Raw genomic sequence first — 23,468 nt, forward strand, 5'->3', positions numbered from 1 at the left:
ACATTTCTTAGTATTATCACAGTTGGATTATTTGATAAATAAAAGGTTCAAAAGACTAACATTTATTTTAAATATACAACAATGTAAACATCTTTACCGTCACTTTTGATCAATTTAATGTGTCCTTGCTGAATAAAAGTATTAATTCCATTTTTTTTTAATCGTACTGTCCCCAAACCTTTGAATGGTAGTGTACATACTGTAAAAGCATACAATAAGAAAAATGATTTTGACTCACTAACTCCAACTCCTCTAAACAGTCAAAGTCGGGTCTATTTAAAACCCACAGGTGGTTAATTAGCTTTCAGGCAACAAGGACGAAAAAGACACAAGGAGATTGAGACTGAAACTGATGAATAAAGAAGGTTGTTGCAGGTTAAGAACAATCTGTAGATGCTGTGATCAATTCACTTATAGGCCGCAATAGACAATACAGTAGCTTAATTCAATAATATGTGGATCATCTTATCATATTTACAGACTTTTAATCAGAAAAGTGCATATTGTTATAAACATTTTGCTTTTTTTTTTTTTTTTTTTAATATATATTTTCATTATCACAGGTTTAAACTTAGTCTAATGTAATGTTGTGTGTTATTTTCACTGATTGAGCTATTCAGTTGTACAATAAAGGAAACAGTAAATGTATTTCTTCATTGAATGTATCTTCTCTGTTTTAAAATGTAGGCTAATGAAATATTTACAAATGAATTGATATTAAATCACATCAGAATCAAATTTAGAGCTTGTGAATAGGAATTAGATCGTGTCGAATCAGGAAATCAGTTAGAATCTAGGATAAAATAGGACTTTCCTAATAATACATTAAAATATCAATGTCTTGCTTTTTTTGATGAAAGAAGAACAGTGTTGTGATTGGGATCAGTTACAAAGCCCAGATAAGACTTTAAAGAAAAGCCAAATTTTGTAGTTATTTCCTAGGCTCCATGCAAGTTTCTGTGGCCAATGAACACATTAAACAAGATGACAGAAAGTCTTAACATTTCAGCCCAAGATTGAAACAGTAATGATGTTATTTGTATGGTCAATTTATCATAAAAGCCCTTGAGTTTATCTGAATTCATGGAGGCTATCTCAGTCACAGTCCAAAAGCTGAAAACAAACAAACACCAAAACGTCTGAAAAAATATATTATACAAAATTTGTGTAGACAGAATTGTCAACGCTGGAGAAATTTAAAGTACACAATTACAAACATATACATAGCATTTATTAAATGAACTGGGTTACACTTTATATACACTTTAGACATTCTTCTAACTATAAGTAGGCTAACTTTGCAACTACATGTCAAAATGTCGAAATAAAGTGTTAAATGTTTTAAACTCATGAGTATAATTATTATTATGTATTTATTTCAATATTAGTTTCACTATTTAATTTTGTTTTAGAAGTGAAAAAGTATGTTTCTGTGTTTTCATTTCATATTTTTCTAACAAAAATAGCTGTCATAAACCTTTAGCCACAGCTGTAAACTCTTTTATAGACTTTAGTCTGCCAAGAGAAATCAATGAGTAGAGAAATGTTACAATATGCTAATTTTTGAAGAGGAGTTTGCCCTACCCAATCAAATCATCATCTCTTGACATTACAACACTCTCCGGCTGTACCCTCTTTACGACTGTTGATATACTGCATGTCAAACAAGCTGAACGTTGCCAGGGTTGGTCCTGTGCCAAGTCTGGAGCCGTTCACAACATATGAACTCCAGATCTGGCATCTGGCCACTGAACTTCACTCAAACGCCAACTTTCAGCAATAACATTCACTACTGGAGCCACACGAGAACATGGAAACCATTTATGGAACAGTACGTACAACCACGGGGTTCTGCTTAAGCAACGCAACAGGCTGGAAAGCTCTCCAAAAAAATGAGATCATATCTGAGAGATGGCCATTAGAAGTTTAAATGTTACAGTGGAACAGATTAAATTCAGTTTATTTACACAAATGTGCAAAGACCTTGGATCTATTTTTAATGACATTAGACGTTTCACACAATAACATAAGATTTTGGCTTGTCTTCATTAAGGAATACTACAAATGGTTCTTCTTAATAAGATATGTGGTTCAAAAATAGCGCAAATAAAGAAATCCATTATTTACATGCCATGTAATATTATATCTCTTATCCTATTCCTAAGGTTGGACAAAATAGCCAAAGTGATATCTAAATCAATTACTCCCCAAATTTTGCTTAGTTAGAATGAGTTTCTGTATTACAAACTCTCTTCTGACAAAAATGTATGAATGTCAATATTCTGCATACTGCATTGCATACAAAAAGATGTATAAAAGCTGTTTTTGATTCTTTTTACTCAACTGAAAATCACAACAAGGCTCTGAGCAAGTGAGATTTTAGCCGAGCTCCACGTTTAAACTCTCTCTGATGCATTAATATCTCTTTATGAGCCATGCATAATCCCTGCGCATTAACATTGCTTTCACAAATCATCAATATGATAGAGGGTCAATCTGAGAGATATTTTGACTCGGGTTCAAAATAGTGGTAAATGTCTTTTGGTCATTGGATAACTAATAGCTAGGCAGACTTTAAGTGCACCATTTTCAAATCTGTAAATGGTGAGGACTATATGTCAAATAAAATGAATTGGGTTAAAATGGGATTATATGGTTGTTGTAAAATTCAAACGACATATGAGCCTCTAAACGTGCAATAACAGACCGTGGTGCTATAGTGCACATAAAACACCTGACTTTCAAAACATAATTTTACATTTCTGTCCAAGCCTGGAAAAGTGGGTGGTGCCCATGCTTCTTATAAAACCCCTATATTTTGGAGAAAATTTATTTCTTAAGAATTTTTTATCATTTCTAGCTAAGCCCCTAACTGGACCTGTTTTCTGAGGAAAAATAGTCTTTTTCGTATTTTACGTAGGCCAATTATTTCTCAAATAGAATGCACAAAAATATGCTTTAACATATAAAAGGTTCTACAGGCATCTACAAAAGGGTTCAATTCTCATTTCATAACAAAGCCCTCCATGCTGAGACCCCCATGTCATTAATCACAGCATCAGTGGTGCAGGCAGCTGGACCCCTAATGAAAACAAAGGCAGTAAAACACAACCATCTTTTTTTTCCCTAAATATCTGCATCAATAAAACAGTACTGGTACCTTCATATCATTGACGATCGCCTGAAACAATCCACCCAGAGCGCCGCACTCCTTCTCCACACTCTCCATCATGTCACCAAGCCCTTGGTTGTTATTACACGCTCAGTGAATCAACAGAATAGATTAAATGTTCTGATCCAAATGAGCTGATTTCTTTCTTCAGCGATTGAGATGAAAGTGTTCCATCACAGCCGAATACAGACCTCTTGTTGCTTCGGATGCAAATGTGAGCAACATGCAGCAGATGTCGGCAAAAAAACGGAAACAACAATTGAGGCTGTCGGGTGGCTCTGTGCCCGTTATCCAGGGAATGATGGCTGGGGTCAAAAGATTTGATTCTCCCCTCCCAACCCCCGGTCTAGGATACAGATGACGATTGGGGTATCATACTAACAATCTGTGCTGTCAGATCCGCGTGGACGAGAGGTTTCAGCTTAAACACTGACAGTGTAACGGCGATTTTTGGATGAAAGAAGGAGTCGAGTGATGCAGCGAAAGACGGACGTGATATTCGATCCTCCAGGTTGGTGGGCGGGATCTTTGGGTTGGGGGCGGGGCTTATGGGTGGACATATGGCAAGTCTGTGTGTGTTTGTATGTAGGGAGAGGACAATTGAATGGTGGTCCTTTAAAGTAGCTTTAATGTGTCTTTGTGTGGCAGGGACAAAGTTAACTGCACAGCTGCCACTGCAGGCACTTTTTTTTAACCCTTTAATTGTCACAACAAGAAAAATATTTAAAAATATAAAGAAAATCGTTTTTTTAAATAAATTAAATAACATAACTTTGACTTAATAGCCTAATTATAATGATGATGATGAAGTAAAAGACCACTTCACCAGTTTTTTATTTATTTACTTTTTTTTTTTTTACAAATAGTGATGCCATTTTAATAAACTTTTCACATAAATATCCCTGGTGTGACAAAAAAAAAAATGTAAATAAAAAAGTACAAATATTACTAAACTTTTTTTTTTAAGTCATAGCATGCACATTAAACTTTCATTTAATATGAAATTGAGCTCTGAACATTGATGTGATTCAGAGAGTAATCGTGAATCTATCTTGGGTGTAGGAAACCTTAAATGAAAAAAAGCACCTCATTTCAAATGGCAAATAAAAGTGATTAGAAATGTTATAAGCAAAGCAGTGCATTTTGTAATCCTTAAGGAAATCCTAAACTGTGATCTAACTGCATAGGGTAAAGTGTCCTAAATCTTGACCTTGCTGCTGGACACTGTCCCTCGAGAGCTAAATGAGCGAAGTGGATACAAAAATTCATTACAGCCCTCTCCTACAGCATATCATATATCCATCTTCTTTTAACTGGCCATCTCCACAAGCATATCTCCTACATACTGTTGCCATCTGCTATTTGACCATAAAATTCTGATTACCTTCGCTCCCCAAATTCTGGAAAGGATGTTATGCAAGTACTTATAGTTATGTAACGTGGTTGAGAAATAGAAGGAGAGGGTCCCATATCAAATAAACACTTTCTGACTTTGAGCCACAGTTTTCCACCACAGTTTCTACAAAAGCACTCAATACAGGAACCAGATAGTTTAAAATTAGCATGACCACAGACTGCAGTGGGAGATGATTGCGGCATGACTGGTTTACTAAATTTCCAAACTAAAAATTTAAAATTATAAGACTGTCCTGTTAATCTTTTGTGTGCGGGTAAGTTTTATATTAGTAAATGAATGTATATACACTTCTGGGCAAAGAAAAAAAATCTTTCCAGAGGTGAAGTATCCCTTTAATAGGCTATTCTTGTGGAAACAGCAATACATTATTTTAGGTTTCTTTGATACATATAATATTCCAAAGAACAGCATTTATTTGAAACAGAAATCTTTTGTAACATTATAAATGTCTTTACTGTCACTTATGATCGATTTAAAGGTATGAGTTGCCAGTATGAGTTGCTTTCTTCTGCTGAACACAAAAGAAGATATTTTGAAGAATATGAGCAACTAAAACAGGCCCAAGGCCTCATTTACTTATAGGAAAAAACACACTATGGAAGTCAATAGGGCTCATCAACTGTTCGGTGACCCATATTCTTCAAAATATCCTATTTTGTGTTCAACAGAAGAAAGAAAATCATACAGGTTTGGAACAACATGAGGATGAGGAAATGATGACAGAATTTTCATTTTTGCGTGAACTATCCCTTTAATTCAACCTTGCTTGATAAAAGCATTAATTTCTTTAAAACAATCTTACTGACCCCAAACTTTTTAACAGTAGTGTGTATATAGCCCTATAATTATAAATAAAATATTATATTTGAGTGTATTATTCATTTTCATGTTCATTTATGCTTGGACTTCATATTTTGGCTCAACAATCCACGACACACAAAAAATCAAGAACTTGCAATAGACAGCGAGTAGCATATATGTAAAACTAAACTGAATTAAAAAAATGTATTCTAAAACTGAATTTCAGCAATAAGCAAACCACTTTAGTGAACCACTGAAAAGCTGTTTTGATATAGTTATAATAAATGAGCCAACTGCATATAACTGACCACAATGAAACTGTGACCACAATTTCCTGGAGTAGTGCTAAAGAAATCTAAAAGCCCCCCAGAACTTTTCCAAAGGAGGAGGATGTTGTTGTGTTTCTCCCATCACTTACAACCAGGAACATTCTGTTCTTTAAAACAGCTGAATTCCTCCAAAAAGATAAAGTCAAGGAACCACCTCCGACCTTCACAGTATTTAGGAGGCTGTAAACCTCATACTTGACAGGTTTGGTCGAGCCAGAATGGGAGCTTGATGTTTTTCAGTACAGCTCTTATGTACATGATGGCTCTATTGGGCCTTGTTTTAGATGATACACACGTACACTCCATCAGTGAACCTCTATGACCCTCACAATTGAAAAAAAAAAAAAACGGAACAGAAAGCAGCCTGCATTAGATCATTTCTAAAAACAGAGCTGAAACTTTATAATCTGTGATGGGATCACTCTCACCTTTCCTTTATTATTATTATTCATTAACAGAGTTATGACGTGGGATGAAAACAAGCAACGAATGGCAAGTATGAACTTCTTACGATCACGCACATATGTTTTGGGTAACAGTTATTTTTATGACCATGGTGGTACTTAAAATACCATTCTAACCAGAGTCTGTCTCCTGACTGGAGGAGAACCATCTGTGGTACCGTCACATTCATTCCTTCCCGGCCCCTCGCTGTCCCTGCTGAGGAGTCGGTGGGTTGCAGGGATTCCGGGTGCTTGAGCCACGCTGGGGCCTTTACTGAGAACATTTGAGCCAGTGGAATTTCCTCTTGTGCAGCCCGCTAAGCCAAAGGATTCCTGAGGATCTGCTAAACAGCAAGAAGGCACGTGCATCTCCCTGTGCTTGTGAAAGAGACAGAGAAAACAGATAGTAAAATATGCAGAGAGCATGAAGCAACAGAGAATGATAGACAGTGTCTTACCAATGAGAGATTGTCTTACCAATCTACTCTACCAATCAAAATTTTGGGGTCAGTAAGTTTTTTTTTAGGATATTCAGCAGGACACATTCAGTTGATTAAAAGTGTCATTTAAAGACATTTATAATGTTATAAAAAAAAATGTATATAAATGCTGTTCTTTTGAACTTTATAATCATCAGAGTATCCTGAAAAATGTGTATCATCAAAAATATAAAACTGTTTTCAACATTGATAATAAATGTTTCTTGAGCACCAAATCATATAAGAATGATTTCTGAAGGATCATGTGACACTGAAGACATAGCTTTGCCATCACAGGAATGAATTACATTTAAAAAAATATTTAAATAGAAAACTGTTATTTTTAATTATAATATTAATTCACAATATTTCAGTTTTTACTCCATTTTTAATCAAATAAATGCCGCCTTGGAAAGCATAAGACCTATCCATACTTAGTCACTTATGCAATAGTTCAAGATCTCTAAACTATGTAAACATAAGCAAACAATGAAATATTGTGTTTATCCCATTTCAAGTGTGTTACACAAGACAGGATGTTTGACAGGGACAGCCAACCATAGATTAATCACTGGACATAGTGTTCTCAGTGTAAAGAGATATCTGTGAAATTGCGCGTTTATAAACATACAGTAGCCTCGGTAAGTAGGCTATTTGGACACTTAAAATGTCTGAATTAAAGTCCCTGCATAGATATAAAACCTCTGTATTATTATCATATACATTATTTTAGTAGATGAAATCAGTTCCTCTCAAGTTCACAGATGTAGCTCATCATATAAACTATGAACATGATAAACCAGAAGACTGACTGAAGTGTAGGCCTACAAATACTTTTGGGGTGCGCTGTATTACAATTAAAATTAAAACCTTTTGTTCCTCCTCAGTTTTACCCGAAGCACAAAATCAGTTGCTAGATGGAACAATCCACTTAATATGAAACAGCTTTAAAATATTCAATGATTTTTACAAACACCTTTGTGATATGCGCTGCGCAGCTGCTTATTCTAACAAACAAAGAAAGATGTTTGTGTCAAGAAATCAGAGAAGTTCTTTAAATAAACCAGCGAAAGGAGAAAATCTGCTGGCTTTGCTTGCTATCTTCCTCTCTTCCTCTTTCATTCTGTCTCATTACATCTGGCTGCCAAGAAGTAGCATGACAAATGTATTTTCCCTCTCCTCTAGTTTTCTTTCGGGCAGAACATTCTCTGACCACATGAACCACACAAGGATTCTAAACAGAGGCCAAAGGTATCACAGACAGGCTGCAGGAACAGAGAAAGGGAATTGGATGGGACAGGGAATTGTGTATTTAAACTAGAAGTGCAAAGGTCAACTTAAGAAATGAACGAGTATATCTCTTTAGAGACTACCGCGCTGTATTGACATGTAGCAGCAATTCTCATACCTAAATTAATTACATAAAAATAAAGGATGATGATGCCCAGGGACCTCAAGTCTAAATGGAGTTTCTAGTGTAATAACGCAGCTTTCTAGAAACTATTACTGTGAAATGTTATTGGAGAAAGTGCAAAAGAAGTGTAAATGTTGCCCTCTGCTGGATTTCATGCCAAATGGTCCAGAATTCCGTTGACTTCCATTTCCTTTCCAACAAGTTCAAGCGTCAATAAACAACTGAGGATAAGAATTAGAAACATCAAAAGCAGAAAAGTTACCAATTGTATTTTTTTTAATCAATCATTCTAATTTTCTTGACAAATCGATTGAAAAATATACAACAAAATAAAATGTGATCAATTTAAAAATACTTATTTTACAGTACATTGTCAGATTCCTTTGCATAATTGCGTGATTTGTCTGGACTCTTGCATTCGTGACCGTGGTCAGGTTGACAAACTGTTTTAGAAGATAAGTTAATACTCTTTCAGATACTGAAATATATGGCTTTGGGGTTTGGCAAAACCCAGAAAAATATTTCAGGCCTAAATGTAAACCATACAGACATTTGCATTGCAGCATTTCAGTGTAATAATTATGTCAGCATTAATGCTGGATAGTGACGTGCTTTGAAAATAAAATAAAATAAAATAAAATAAAATAAAATAAAATAAAATCACAAACTTGCAAAAATTTATGCTAAAATCTCCCAATTAAATTGCAGGATGGTGCAGGTCTGCTGATGGTTCAGTTGTGCCTAGTTCATCTGTGTCAAACACTAGCACACAACAGGCTAAAAGGCTGAAAAATAATCAAATGTACTGACTGACTGTGTAAAAAAACCCGTTCAAAGTCTGTATGTGACAAATGGTACAAATGTAAAGCCTTGACGATGTAAAAACAAGCAATCTCAAAGAGCTGTCTCCTTAGATTCTGCCACCACTGGTGCCGGACGGAAGCTCAGAATTTCAGTGAAGGTGAGTCCTGGGGTCAAAGAAGGAATAGAAAGAATGGAAGTGGACAGAGGAAGAGAGAACGGAGGGAAATTGGTTATTTCTTTAGCTCTTTGGAATAAACTATCACACCTATAAGAAATACTTGCTAATTAATGCCTTATGCATCTTTAAACAAACGTTAAAACTAGTTGTCTTATCCATTACACCAATTACTGTGAATTTAAAGTCACTCATACACTGTAAAAAGTGAACAGTTGGATCAACTTAAAAAAATTACTTCAATTGGTAACACCTAAAGAAATTAAGTTTTCTCAACTTAAATTATCACGTTTTTCACGATAAAATGTGATAATTTAAGTTGAGAAAACTTAATTTCTTTAGGTGTTACCAATTTAAGTAATTTTCTTAAGTTGATCCAACTGTTCACTTTTTACAGTGTATCAAGCTTTTCAGCTCAAACCTACGTTTCCATTGCTCCACTGACTGATCAGCCTCATCTAGTGAATGGTCATACGGTGGGGCCTCAGTCTCCTCCTCTGGTTCACGAAACTCCGAGAAGAAAGGAAGAGCCAGTCCCTCTGCCGCTGTTATTCTGCTCTCAGGGTCCAAGAGCAGCATGCTGTCTAACACATTAATCGCTGAAAGGGAGAGCAACAGAGTCAATATGACAAACAATTATGTGACATTCGAAATTGTGTTCATCAAATGTATGCATGAAAGATGTACTTGAATCAAATAGTGTAGAGCATGGTGCTAACCAGAGTTGGGAAAAAAAAGTAATTGATTAGTAGCTACTAATTACATCTTCAACAGTGTAATTACATTACTGTACTAATTACTTGGTTTAAAAAAAACTTTCTAAATACTGTATCAATCTCAACCAGTTGAACAATACAAGGATAAACATAAAACTGCTCTTTTAATTCTTTCAAATAAATAAATAATACAAAATTGCATAAATTATTCTTGAAATTACCAAAGTGAGAAGGTTACATTAAAAACAAGTAACATTAACATTTAAAATGAGACATTACATTTAAACATTACACTATTGTTTTATATAGAATTGTCTATACAGTATTTAATGCAATTACATCAGAAGTAACTGTAATTCAATTACAGAAAAAATAAGAATAATCCCTTACTTTACTTTTTCAAAGGAAAAGTAATTGAATTCCAGTTATCAACTGTAATTAAATGCATGAACTGACTGCAATAAAAGTTGTGGTTACACTTTATTTTAAGGTGTCTGTGTTACAGTTTAATTATACTTAGGGTTAGGAATAGAGGTTGGTTTAGGGTTAGTTGCATGTAATTATGCATAGTACTACAGTAACTACATGTAACGTGTAACAAGAACACTGTAAAATAAAGGGTTACCAAAGCTGCTTTGAATAAAAGCATCTGCCAAATGCATAAATGTATTTTATATGAATGAGTTTCTTTCTTTTAAACTTAACATGACATTAACTTTTAAGCTTTCCTACACAAGTTTATTTAAAAGTGATCCTGGTGTATATCTGGATTTATAAATGTACAAATATTAAAAGTATAAAATTGCATGCATATTAAATAAAGATAATTGCATAATAAAAAAAGAATAAAGCAATTAGCAAAATACTTTCACAAAATTATGATATGAATACTATTTAATAAATGATAACAATATTTAAAAACATTCAAAACAAACACTAATCCCCTTTTTTTTTGCATTGACTGAGCAAAACACTCTTACCTTGTGGGTTAACGTTTGGTAACAATGCCCAAAGATCTTTCTTTTTAAGTTTTGGCAACTTTGTTATGTAGTTTCTAGCCTAGAAAAAAAGAATATACCATGTGACTTTGGATTTTCACATCTCGAAAGTATTCATTATATATCTGGAGAGAGCTCTGCAAACTAATCTTAGTAGGAAAATATGAATGAAACACACATCTTCAGACTGTAGTTTGGCTGTGAACTCTTTTGTTGGCGTCCCTGTAATCTTCATGATCTCCATCAGCTGATCCAAGTCTGACGGAAAATGGTCAAGGATTCAAATACACTGGGGATGAGACTTAGGGACATAATCACCACATCAAAACCACAGTTTTTTTGACAGTTGTCCTACAAGGAAGGATACGGTCATTTCCTTTGAACAGTGGTTTCCCTAGCAGCATCTCTGCCATGATGCATCCGACGGACCAGATGTCCACTGAGGGGAAAATTCAAACAAACACAACACATACAGTATCTCTGAATTATCATTAGTTTAAATAAATAATTAATTAAGCACTTTCTAATGCTTTTATGAGAGCAGCACTGATATATAACCACTGGTATATAACCTATAACCACTAATCTATAATAAATTATATTAAAAAATACAATATTATTATTATTTATGATATTTAAGAACAACATATAGAGATCAGTGCATGAAATGTGAGACTAACCAGTCTGTGTGTAATGCATCCAGCTAAGAATGACCTCAGGCGCTCTGTACCAGCGTGTCACAACATAGCCCGTCATTTCACTGTCTGTTTGCCGTGCTAGACCGAAATCCAGGATCTATAATGTAAGACACGGAACAATAAGGCTTCAAATAAATCTTAATCTCTACAAAAGGCATACAGGATTAATACATGCACGTGGTGAGATACCTTAAGCTCACACTCCTCATTTACTGCCAGATTGCCTGGTTTGAGATCCTGCAAGGCATCAGATGAGGTTAGTGGTTTCGTAGTGAGAAATACATGTTTACATATGTGTTTAAGACTGACACAGCTGTGCTCACCCTATGAATGATTCCAGCAGCATGGATATACTGTAAACACAAAGCGATTCATGAAAATATGTTTGCGAGGGTGTGTTAGCCTGCATTATTACAATACTCACTTTGAGTCCTCTCAAAATCTGGTAGACCAGGTACTGGACCTTGTCCTCTGACAGTCTCTGCATTTTCATCAACTTTCCAAGATCAGTAGCCATAAAAGGCATGACCAAGTAACTGTGCAAAAGACGAGGAGAATCAGAAAATGATCATGCCTCCATACATCCAAAAAAACAAGCTGTCACAATCACAATTGTGACCAAATGGTCAAAGCATGACAGTTTAAGATAGTAAAATACTCACAAGTCATGGAATCTGTCTAGAGAAAGGTCTGCAGTGAAAACATCCACAAGTCCAATAACCTGTACCAATTTAAAAAGAGAAAGTGGTTGCCAAATACAGCACAACATGAGACTGTAAATCTGTTTATTTACAACAGGGCAGATGTGAGTGCCCAGAGCATGCAGTATTAATCTTTGGTGTCCTACATTATCATGCTTCATGTGTTTGAGCAGCCTGAGCTCCCGATAAGCTCTTTTGGCAAACAGGTCAGATTGGAAGGGACGATGGAGTTTCTTGATGGCAACCTTTGCCCCTGTCCTCCGGTCTAATGCATAGCTGAGGAGTGAATCACCAGTTGTAAACAATTACATTAGAAATGTAATTAGAAAACAGAAATTACCACAAAAGAAGCTTGCTTTCGCAAGAGAAACGCCTATGCACAAAGAATTGAACATTTGAACACATACTGTAGCTATGTAAAAAAAATTAAAAAAATATGATCAATAAGTTGACAACAAATGTTTTTACATTGCTTTAACTCATCAAAAAGAGTTAAGCAATTTTCAACCTTTTTTATAAGTTACAAGATTCAGCTTTTTTTAAAAGTCAATTAAATGTCATTCAAGTTGAAATCACTAAAACGTCCAAGTTGATTGTACTTAAAAATGTAAGGAATAGTTCACTTAAAAATAAAAAATCTGTCATAATTTACCCACCCTCAAGTTGTTTCAAACCTGTATGAATTTCTTTCTTCTGCTGAACACAAAAGAAGATATGTTGAAGAAAGTCGGTAACCAAACAGTTGATGTACCCCATTGACTTCCATAGTAGGAAAAAAATACTATGGAAGTCAATGGGGTACATCAACTGATTAGTTACCGACTTTCTTATCTTTTTTGTGTTCAGCAGAAAAAAAGAAATGCATACAGCAGGTTTGAAACAACTTGAGGGTGAGTAAAATTTTCATTTTTAAGTGAACTATAAGGCAGCAAATTTTGTACAGTGTATATTTCTGTTTTTCTTAAGTGATCTATTTTAATCAATATGAAGGTCTGGTCTGAAGACGAGTGATTTTAGGGGTAGTGATATTATATTATTATATATTTTGTATAATATTAATATAATATAATTTCAAAGTGCGAATGTTGCTATTTACTAAATTAATGGCAGATTAAGTTGTGGGACGTCCCTCAAGACGCGAACACTGGTTACTGGGAGATAATCCTCTGGGACTTTTTAAAGGAAGCATGAAAACGTAATAAACCATCATCACCTGGCCACAGCATTAGTCAACAGCTGCCATCTTACAATTATTACAACGTGGTTTTGCAGGCACTTAATTTTGAAACTCTCATTTTCTGTGTTTATCTTATATATCCCAGTAAACACGCATGAATAAAACATATGACTCGCAAATATGCAACAATTTGGATCGCATCAAAACATTTTAGAGGCATCTTTATCATAAAAAAGTATTAAAAAAAATCCCTTGTGCTCGCCTATACGGACGTTCACATCATTTCTGAATAGATCCCAGACACATTTTGTTCTGCTACAGTGACAATGCATTGTGTTTTTAACATATAAATCACGATTCTTTCCCGGAAGTGGGCTACAGAAAATGAGAGCAATTACTCACCATACTGTACCGTATGCCCCCGTCCCCACCTGTTTCAGATCTTTGTATCTCTCCGGGACTTCCCAAGCGGTTTTATTTACCTCCTGGCGATAATATCCAGGTCTTGATCGGACTGACATATTGGTGAATACCCCTTTAAATGTGCTGTCCCGAGTACCACAGCTGTGATTTCCAGGTTTACCTGAACACGGATAATAGCAATCTACCTGTCCGCGTTCAGGCTGTGCGTGTGCGCGTAACCGCTCCCTCTCCTGCGTGGCTGTTTATGGCAAGCCGTTTGAACAGTTATTGCGTAAACTGAACTAATTTTCATTTTTATGTTACTACCTACTAGTAATTAAAAAAAAATAAGTAATCTAGGGTATTTGTATCTTCTTATTTTTTTATGTCACTAAGAGCTATTTTTTTAGATACTAGCTGTTAGTGACTAGTGTAAAGTCCTTTTCAAGGAAAGTCTGTTCACTAGGCAGCGCATCGCCCCCGGGCAGCCAAGACCAAATCCTATCTATTTGAATGGGGAATCCTAAAATCTCTTGAAAAATTCAAATCAGCAACAAAATCTGACATTAACTGTCCCATAATTGTTTCTTATGCTCAAATAGCATTAAAAATGCTTATTTTTCAGGCTAGACGAGCCAATGCGCATGTGCAGTCCTAAACGAGAATCTCAGGTTTCTCAACTGGAACACTAACTATTTAAAGTAAAAGATAAAATAAAACTGAAAGAGGACATGAGCACAAATGGAAAACATGGTTAAGTTAATAACATTCAGAAATTAATAGTTGATAACTGAACCACAGACTCCCAAAGAATTCAATGGCAATAACATTTGTTACCAGTATAAATAATTACTTGTCACTATTAGGGTAGTGACTCACTACCCTAATAGTGACGAGTAATTATTTATACTGGTAACAAATGTTAGTGACTAATACAAAAAAGGAATAAATGCTATTATATAATGAATATATAATAGAATCAAGATGATAAAGGAATAAGTTCTTAGTATTTAATAATAAAATTGAAAAATACTTGTCACTGTTGGATTACTTGCTAATAATTATAAGTATTAGTACCATAAAATCTATACTAGTTGGTTTTAAGGAATGAATGTCAAAACAGCTTTCCATACATGAGTTGCATTACTGAGATCCAAGAATGTTTGTCCTTCAGTGAATGTGAGTACTGCTGCATGTTCTTCCAAAGCCTTGAAAATGATTAAAACGAGGGCTTTGGGGCTCCCATAAGTTTTGGTATTTTACAATATGAACAAAGAATGCTGTTATATGCCATAGATTACAGGGAGATTTTTTTTTTTGTCTTTAAGTATTTGACACTGTTGAAATCTGCCTTAGTATTTTTAGGTGCACACCTAAACCTGTGTTAACATGTTTAAGCATTGGGCCCCAGGGATTGACATTCCTCCCTAAATGAAAACAATGGAAATTGCTTCACCACACACTCTCACTGATAAAATAATCCTGGTTGACAAAAATTACAACACAGATGTGCTATTTGTTATGTTTATTAAATTAGTATTTAATCTTAGAAATATTGCATATTCATCAGGGAAGTTCATAAAAATTATATAAATAATGTCTGAAAAGTTCTTCACAGTTGTTGAAACTATGCCGAAAAACGTTAACATTATTTTAGCCATGTTTTAAACAACGTTTAAAGGAATGGATACAAAGCATATGAAAATACTTCCTTCGTTGACTTTAAAATGAAAATGTAAAATGCCCACTTCTAATGATATATGCAGTTTGTAATCACACTATTCAGATTAGGTGAAGTTGTTTGGTAGGGAAACTGAAAATACTTAAGTGAAAATAAAATACAGGATACTATTTGCAAGTAGGTGTATTTGATGAATAATATACTATTCTAGCTTCAGATAGACTGTGTGTTAAATCAGCGCTACATGCATGATTTAAAATGATGTAGATACCTTTTAAGTAAATTATTTGTGCGTTTAAGCTTTAAAGCATTGTTGCTCAATGTCTTGTGCGTTTAATTTCAACTCCTTCTACATTCAAATCCATAGTCATTTTATATATAGAGGCACAACTTCTGTCTTTCAGACTGAGACCTGTCATGGTAAGACTAGTGGTCTAAGTCATCATTTGTAACCAGTTAAATATACAGCAGTAAACGTGCTGGATTTTCCTTTTGCCCCTACACACCATCTTACTGCATGTTTTTAACTGGTGGACAGGAGTTTAATACCTCACTTAATACCTTCACCAACACCTAACCAGCTTCTGCAGGATTACTCTGCTTAAATGAGCAGGTTAGTTGTCGCAAAGGTTTTATGATGATCAGGTGACACAGATCTCATTGGCCCAAATGGGGGGCTTGCTATCATATGGGACAAGTACTCGAGCCTCTACTCCTTCTCCGGTCTCATCTCTCTCCTCTGGAGCTGCCGCTCCTCCTCTTGCCTCCAAACCTGGCTGTTCAAGACCTTCCTGCACAGAGAACGGCTTTTCCAACACTTTCAGAACTCTCTGAACCTAATGGATTTGAGAAGATGCAAATGAAAAATGTTAAGACTTTATGGAATTTATGAATCACAAACAAATGTTTTTGAAAGAAGTCTCTTATTCTCACCAAGGCTGCATTTATCTGATCAAAAATACAGTTAAAGCAATAATATTCTGAAATATTTTTACAATTTAAAATAACGGCTTTCTATTTTAATATATTTTTAAAATGTTCCTGTGATGGAAAAGCTGTTTTTAACCATTTAATTGGAAATAATTTTGTTGTAAAAATGTAAAAGTCTTTTTTGATCAGTTTAATGCATCCTTGCCTAATAAAAGTATTTAATTATAAATAAATTAATAAATCTTCTTGACCCAAACTTTTGAATGGTACTGAATGTCTCTTGCAATTTAGGTGCTCTGATTTACAAAGCTAGTATAAGCCTCACCTCTGAGAAGTCACCATTTTCAGCTGCCTCTATTGCATTCTGGGCAATGTAGTTTCTGAGTACCACATGTGGGTTGTTGTTGTTCATCACAGATACTCTCTCCTTCTGTAGATCTTTCACATCAACCCCTGACTCGCACTCATGAGCAAGCCGCTGCCTTGGGAATTAAATAGACAACATATCCAAAAGTACATTGTAGCAGGAAAAAATAATAATTTATTTACACAGATGAATCTAACCTAAACTATTAAAACAACTTATTCAGGTCTTTTTGGTTTCAAATAACAATGCTTTATAATACACTTTTCATTAGAAATAAATGCCAATGGGAAATGAATGCATCAGATCGAAAGAACTTTCTGTACCTGTATTTCTTGATCCAGCAGGCCCAGTCTTCAGTCTGCTTGGCCCTCAGTTGTTCTGCAGTGGTGTCCATCAGCTCCTTCAGTCTTGAGAGTATTTCAAGCTGCCGAGCGACCGTCTTCCTGTCTGAAATCATCTGGAACAGTGCAGGGTTACTCTGAGCCATGGACAGCAGCATTGCAAGCTCACTAAATTGAAGAGAAAAAAAAACAGAAATATGTAAATAAAGATATTTAACCATTTATTAAAGTCCCCGTCTGTAGTCAATAATTGTATCCCTTAAAACTCATCTTTGATCACAAAAATCCTTTTTCCTGTGATTTTTTTATTCATGCCATAAAATAGCTTGAATATAACTCTACACCCTTGCTTCATTTAGTATACGCGATCCATAAATATGCAAATGAGACCCGCCTCCACTCACTCATACAGACTCGTCTACAAGTCGATGTATCAGAATGGTAATGCATTTTATGTATCGCTCTCTACAACATTGAATCCATCACAGTAATAATTTATATGATTAGCCTTTGGCTTGACTATGTTATCAAACATCTAATAATGTGTTGCTAATGTTACACAAACCATGTTCCCGTTCACATGGCTGCCTTCTAAAAATCAGCATCCTTAGAAACGCTTTGAACAACTTAAGAACGTCAGTGGAAAAAGGTATATAGTTCATCATAACATTGTAATATACATCATATACATAATTCACCCGCTATTTTTCATATCAACAGAAAAACATACCGGAAAACCTCCCTTCTCTTGAGACTCATTTAATGATATGCTAAAGCCCACCCGCACGTTGACGCGATTGGTTACAAGGTAGTTTGTGGCGATTTCAAACCACTTTTGACTGCGGTGCTACAGTATAAATACTCAGTAAATATCAAACGATCTGTAACGGACAAAGCAATAGTGACACACGGTAAAAACATTTTTACTGACAAAGTTGCAACATTGCTGTAAGATTCAATATAGTCGTCGTCACTCCATCATCTTTTATTATTATTTCACCACACTATTATGTAATAATGTGACAAAATCCAAAACAAGTCGTTTTCAATAAAAGCTGTTTTTGGACCTCTTATGTCAAAAGATCAAGGAATATTTGATTTCTCAATTCATGACTCCTTTAAGCAACACAACTGTTTAATAATAATTGATAATAATAATAATAATAAGAAATGTTTCTTGAGCACCAAATTAGAATATTAGAATGATTTCTGAAGGATCATGGGACTCCGAAGACTGGAGTAATGATGCTGAAAATCAATAATATTTTCGATCAAATAAATGCAGCTTTGGTGAGTATAAGAGACTTCTTTCAAAAACACATTTATAAATCTTTCTGACCTCAAAAATCTGAATGGGAATATACAGTAAGGTGTTACCGTGGATCCATGGAGGGTTTGTTCGCTGCTTTCAGCTCCTCTAGAGAAGCACACTGCTGCAGGAGCATCTCTGCGGCTTGTTTTATCACTTCACTTTCATCTTCCCCTGCCTCCTGTGATGGGCAGGAAATCTGACTCAAGCTACGGAAAGTGTTGGTGAAGTCCGCACCTAGGAGGAGGAAGAGGTTACTGTCCAGCAATTATCCCGCTTCTATTTGACACTTTTTATTTGGACACTCTAGTATGACAGCTACACAATCTTCATACCTGTGTTATGCATGGTCTGCAAAAGTTCTGTGATGAGCATCTCATCCTCCGGTTCCTCCTTCCTCAGCAGACCCAGTTTCTTCCTCATATTGCTCAGATAGAAGCTATTGTAGAGCGGCAGGTACTCATCCAACACCTGTTCGGCCCGGTCCGGAGGTAGGTCAGGCTGCAGGGCTTCAGCCAGCCGGGCTAAATTCCAGCGACAGATCGCTGGTTGGGCCTGGTAAGTATACCGGCCTGAACTATCAGAAGCGTTACAGATGAAATCTGGGTCGAAACTAAAGAGAAAACAAAACAAGGAAATTCATGTTCATGAACAATAAATGCAAATAATTGCTGAACATTCTGAATAACATTAAGGCCATGTTTCACAGACATGGCTTAGATTAAGCCAGGATTAGGCCATTTAAGTAGCTTTTATAAACATGCCTTAGAAAAAAACATTACTGGTGTGCATCTTGAGACAAAACAACGGCACTATCATGTTTTTAGATATGTCAGAGCAAGTTGCTTTCAGTTAAACAAGCATGCTGAAACATGCATTTTAGTCTGGGACTAGCTTAAGCCTTGCCTGTGAAACCGGGGGATAATGTTTAAGTGAGACCTTACCGATCCATGAAGCCAAAAGGCCCATAGTCCAAAGTCAGACCCAGGATGCTCATGTTATCAGTATTGAGGACTCCATGACAGAACCCCACACACTGCCACTGAGCCACCAGCCTTGCTGTTCGTAAAGTCACCTAGTAATAAAGATGCACATTCAAATAAACACAGATTAAACATTTATATATTAAATATAGAAAATAAAAATGCAAATGCTTTATATAAAATATTATGCTATAATATGTTTCAATGGATTAATACTACAACCACAGCAATGATCTCAGTCTACCTCTCTGAAGAAAGCAGTATTCCTCTCAATGCGGTCTGAGTGATTTTGATGGATCTCTGGGTAGAAGTTCACAATGACATAATCCAGCAATTGGGTTCTGATGTCATCGTGGCCATAGCTGGGACCTTGCCGGCCCGTGAACTCATCGGCTCGTTTGAAGATCTCAAATGATCCAAACCTACATCAAGAGTCAGGACAACTTCTTCACATCTAGAAAAGCTAGACCTAAAAGACCTTTACGAGCGAAACCATTTCAATTATAGACACAAAAACTGAAGTATCATAACAGTGTTGTTTTTGGCCAGAGGAGAACGGGCCAACTGATTGAGCCTGGTTTCTCCCAAGGTTTTTTTCTCAATTTCTGTAAGCAGTTTGGGCTCCTTGCCACGATCACCTCTGGCTTGCTTAGTTAGGGACACTTAATATCCAATAATATTACCGATTTGACTGCACTATCGGATGATAACAAAACTTAACTGAATTGAGCTAAATAATGACACTATTGTCTTCTGTAGAGCTGCTTTATAGCAGAATTAAACTTGTCTCATAATAAATTTGAAAAATTCAGCACAATTTGAATCTCTCTCTTATTTGATAGTTTGCAATTCTATTACTTTACTGTTATTACTATAGTAACTACATGTAACATATGTAACAAGGACACTTTATAATAAAGTGTTATCTAAATAACTATGACATGATAATGAAAAACTTAAACTTCAACTAAAATTAGTAGAATTGACCTGGCGAAAAATAATTGACAAAATAAAAGCACAAAAAGATTACTAAAACCTAAACTAAAATTCATAAACGCAAAATTAAAATATTAATAAATAATATAATAGGATATAAATAATACTAAAATAACACTTCCACAAGAAAGCATTTAGGAACGAAATAAACAACTACGGTTACCTAATAAAGCTGGGAGCAATGCGTAAGACCACAGAGCATCTTTCCATGCGTGGATTGCCATTGTAGAAGATATCCCTCATGACTCGTGAATCAGACGTCACTACTGATCCAGCTCTCGTGGTCGGCACTCCCAAGCCAAAAACCGCCTCGCTGCACAGAAACTCTCGTATGCTGGAGCGCAAAACCTTACGCCCATCTGCCTGTCTAAAAAGCACAAAGGACAAAAATTGAAACCTTAACATAACTTTAAGTGTATTAAGCTGGATGATGACACCACTGTTTTCTGCAGAGCTGCTTTATATATATATATGTATATATATATATATATGTGTGTGTGTGTGTGTGTGTGTGTGTGTGTATTTTATGTTTATATGTCTATGTTTATATAGTGCTATTTAAATGACTTGACTTATTTATCTTAAGGAAAGCAAAGTTTCTTTTGGTGGAAGTTTGGTAGAATGGGCGGCTTATAAGTTTGTTCCTATTATGCTCCTTTTATACTATGTAAGGTGTACGATATGGCTTAAGAAAATTAAATTAAATAATAAATAAAAAAATACTACTTTTATTTCACATGCCATCTCTAGTATGATAACATACAATAGGAAAACACGTGTGAAGTGTGAACAGCCAATGAGAATATCATAACATGATGTGGCAATATCTAGATAATATGCTGGCAAAGTTATATTACAGTAGCAAGTCTACCTAGAGTATGGTGTCAGTCCGGCACCCTTCACCTGGATCTCCCAGCGTCCTGTGGGATTCTCATGCAGTAATTCAGGGCTCTGGCCCAATGGGGCTTTCACTTCTCCCAGATAACATGCAGCTCCATCACCAAGCTGTCCTGCAAACTGTCCAAACTGGTGTCCGCAGTAACAATGGGCAGCAGGTTCTGATCCTGGCAACACTTTAGACCCACTGAGATACTCTGGGCCCAGTGGATCCTTCAGAACCTCATCAGCATCAAGACCCAGAAGTGCCAGAGCTGGACCTGAAACTGACACAAACTTTGGGTTCTTTAGAGGGGTTGGTTGTACCCTAGAGAAGCACGCCCCCCGGACCTGTCGGACTCCTGGTTCGGTGGACGGGTCCAGTGGAAGTTGTTTAAGAGCAACATTCTCAAACTGCAGTCGTTCAATGCAAGAGCGGCTCGTGCTTACGCCCATGTCGTCCATTACTGCATTTGACAGTGATCTAAGTAAAATAACACCGGGACATGAGATATAAAGCCGTGTTAGACGAGCTCCAGCAGAAGCCATTCACATTGTACTAAAGTCTAATAAAGCTTGTTATATAAGGAGAGCGAAAGTGGAGCAATCCTTAAATAATTCCTAACAGAACCGAGTTGTTCTCAAATCCGGTCCGTCGTTGTTTTCTTCCCCCCTAGAAACAAACGCATCGGAACGTAAGCTACTATTCGAAAATTAATTATTCGCTTATTGGATTTTTTTAATGGAAAAGCTCCATTTACTTTCATTATAAAGTGAATGGTTGTCATTGATATATGACAGCTTTCACAATGGAATAGTCCTTTTTTACTTTCTTTATAAAGTGAATGGCTGTCATTGGTAGGCTATACATTTAGCTGCAATCCAACTGTTTAGGAAAACGCTGGAAGCAGGGAAATGCATTATTAAGTTAACACGTTTGATATAAAATTCAAACTAACACATGTCTGGGTGTACAAAATCTTTCAGTATCTTCTAGAGTTTTCTTCTTCAAAAACAGTAATTAGTTGGCGTTTTGCCACACCTTATGCTGCCTATCAAGGGCCTGATAACTAGCTCATAAATGTCAGGGATAAATCTTCAATTTGCAGTGTTGTGAGTCCCTAGACAAAGGAGTAAAATTTTATCACATTATGAAATAAATGTTTTTCTCCAAAACACGTTGGCCACAATTATCGGCACCCCTAGAATTTTTTTTAGAAGTATATTCCCATTAATATTTACCTTTTTTTTTTTTTTAGCACAATAGGGTGACTAGGAACATGAAATTTTCTAGCTATGACTTCTTGTTTCATATGATTTTAAATATGAAGAAACACAAAGGCCAAATTCCCTTAATCATCCATCACAATGAGTAAAACCAAAGAAAATAGTTCTGATGTGCATCAAAAGATTGTTGAGCATCACAAAATAAAAAAGTGGCTGTAAGAAAATAGCTAAAGAATTGAAAATCCCCATTTTGACCATCAGGGCAATAATTAAGAAGTTATAATCAACTAAAGATGTTACGAATCTGCCAGGAAGAGGATGTGTGTCTATATTGTCTTAATGCACAGTGAGGAGGAAAGTTTGAGTGGCCAAAGACTCTCCAAGGATCACAGATGGAGAATTACAGAGATTAGTTGAGTCTTGGGGTCAGAAGCCTACCAAAAAAAAAAAAAAAAAAAAACCTACATCACCACATGTTGTTTGGGAGGGTTTCAAGAAAAATCCTCCTCGCTCATCCAATAACAAACTCCAGCAAATTCAGTTGTCAGACACGACTGGAACTTCAGACGGCACAGGGTTCTGTGGTCAGATGAAACTAAAAATAGCTTTTTGGCAGCAAACATGCTAGATGGGTTTGGTGCACACAAGGATAAAAAGTACCCCATGTGTGTACAATTTAATATACCGTTGGATCTTTAATGTTGTGGGCATATTTTTCTGCTGGAGGTCCTGGACATCTTGTTCAGATACATGGCATCGTGGATTCTATCAAATATCAACACATAAAAAAATCAAAACCTGACGGCTTCTGCTAGAAGTCTTATAAAGGGCCGTGGTTGGATCTTCCATCAGGACAACGATCCAAAACAAACATCAAAATCAACACAAAAATGTATTACAGAGTACAAATTAAAGCTTCTGCCATGGCCGTCCCAGTTCCCTGACCTGATGAGTGGAGTGAACTGAAGAGAAGCACCACCAACATGGATCTGGGAATCTGAAGGATCTGGAGAGATTCTGTATGGAGGAATG

The 23,468-nt window shown here is 35.8% G+C and overlaps 3 protein-coding genes across 6 annotated transcripts in view; all 3 read right to left on the minus strand.

Annotated features, from left to right (window-relative positions):
* Window positions 1–3,693, minus strand: part of mtss1la (MTSS I-BAR domain containing 2a) — a 29,193-nt gene extending 25,500 nt beyond the window's left edge. For all 4 annotated transcript variants that reach the window (XM_084125035.1, XM_084125034.1, XM_084125033.1 and 1 more), the window contains exon 1: window positions 3,161–3,693. In XM_084125035.1, coding sequence (XP_083981161.1) covers window positions 3,161–3,232 — 72 coding nt within the window. In that variant the 5' untranslated portion in view covers window positions 3,233–3,693. The remainder of the gene's footprint in view (window positions 1–3,160) is intronic.
* Window positions 3,694–8,309: 4,616 nt separating this feature from the next.
* On the minus strand, window positions 8,310–13,977 carry mapk12a (mitogen-activated protein kinase 12a). The gene is made up of 12 exons (XM_084125062.1): window positions 13,727–13,977; window positions 12,294–12,423; window positions 12,109–12,167; window positions 11,871–11,982; window positions 11,770–11,799; window positions 11,636–11,683; window positions 11,429–11,543; window positions 11,116–11,187; window positions 10,927–11,006; window positions 10,731–10,809; window positions 9,460–9,633; window positions 8,310–9,023 (listed from the first exon to the last, which is right to left on the minus strand). Exons 1-12 carry the CDS (start codon window positions 13,843–13,845, stop codon window positions 8,950–8,952), a joined length of 1,092 nt encoding a protein of 363 aa, XP_083981188.1. The 5' UTR covers window positions 13,846–13,977; the 3' UTR covers window positions 8,310–8,949.
* A 1,259-nt stretch (window positions 13,978–15,236) lies between these two features.
* Window positions 15,237–21,884, minus strand: selenoo1 (selenoprotein O1). The gene is made up of 9 exons (XM_084125044.1): window positions 21,205–21,884; window positions 20,497–20,700; window positions 19,582–19,759; window positions 19,299–19,429; window positions 18,690–18,967; window positions 18,423–18,591; window positions 17,028–17,213; window positions 16,663–16,819; window positions 15,237–16,243 (listed from the first exon to the last, which is right to left on the minus strand). The coding sequence occupies exons 1-9, from the start codon at window positions 21,756–21,758 to the stop codon at window positions 16,049–16,051; spliced, it is 2,052 nt and encodes a 683-aa protein (XP_083981170.1). The 5' UTR covers window positions 21,759–21,884; the 3' UTR covers window positions 15,237–16,048.
* Window positions 21,885–23,468: the final 1,584 nt, after the last annotated feature.

The sequence above is a fragment of the Abramis brama genome (assembly GCF_963993115.1).
Source record: "Abramis brama genome assembly, chromosome: 9".
In the NCBI taxonomy this organism is placed as follows: Eukaryota; Metazoa; Chordata; class Actinopteri; order Cypriniformes; family Leuciscidae; genus Abramis; species Abramis brama.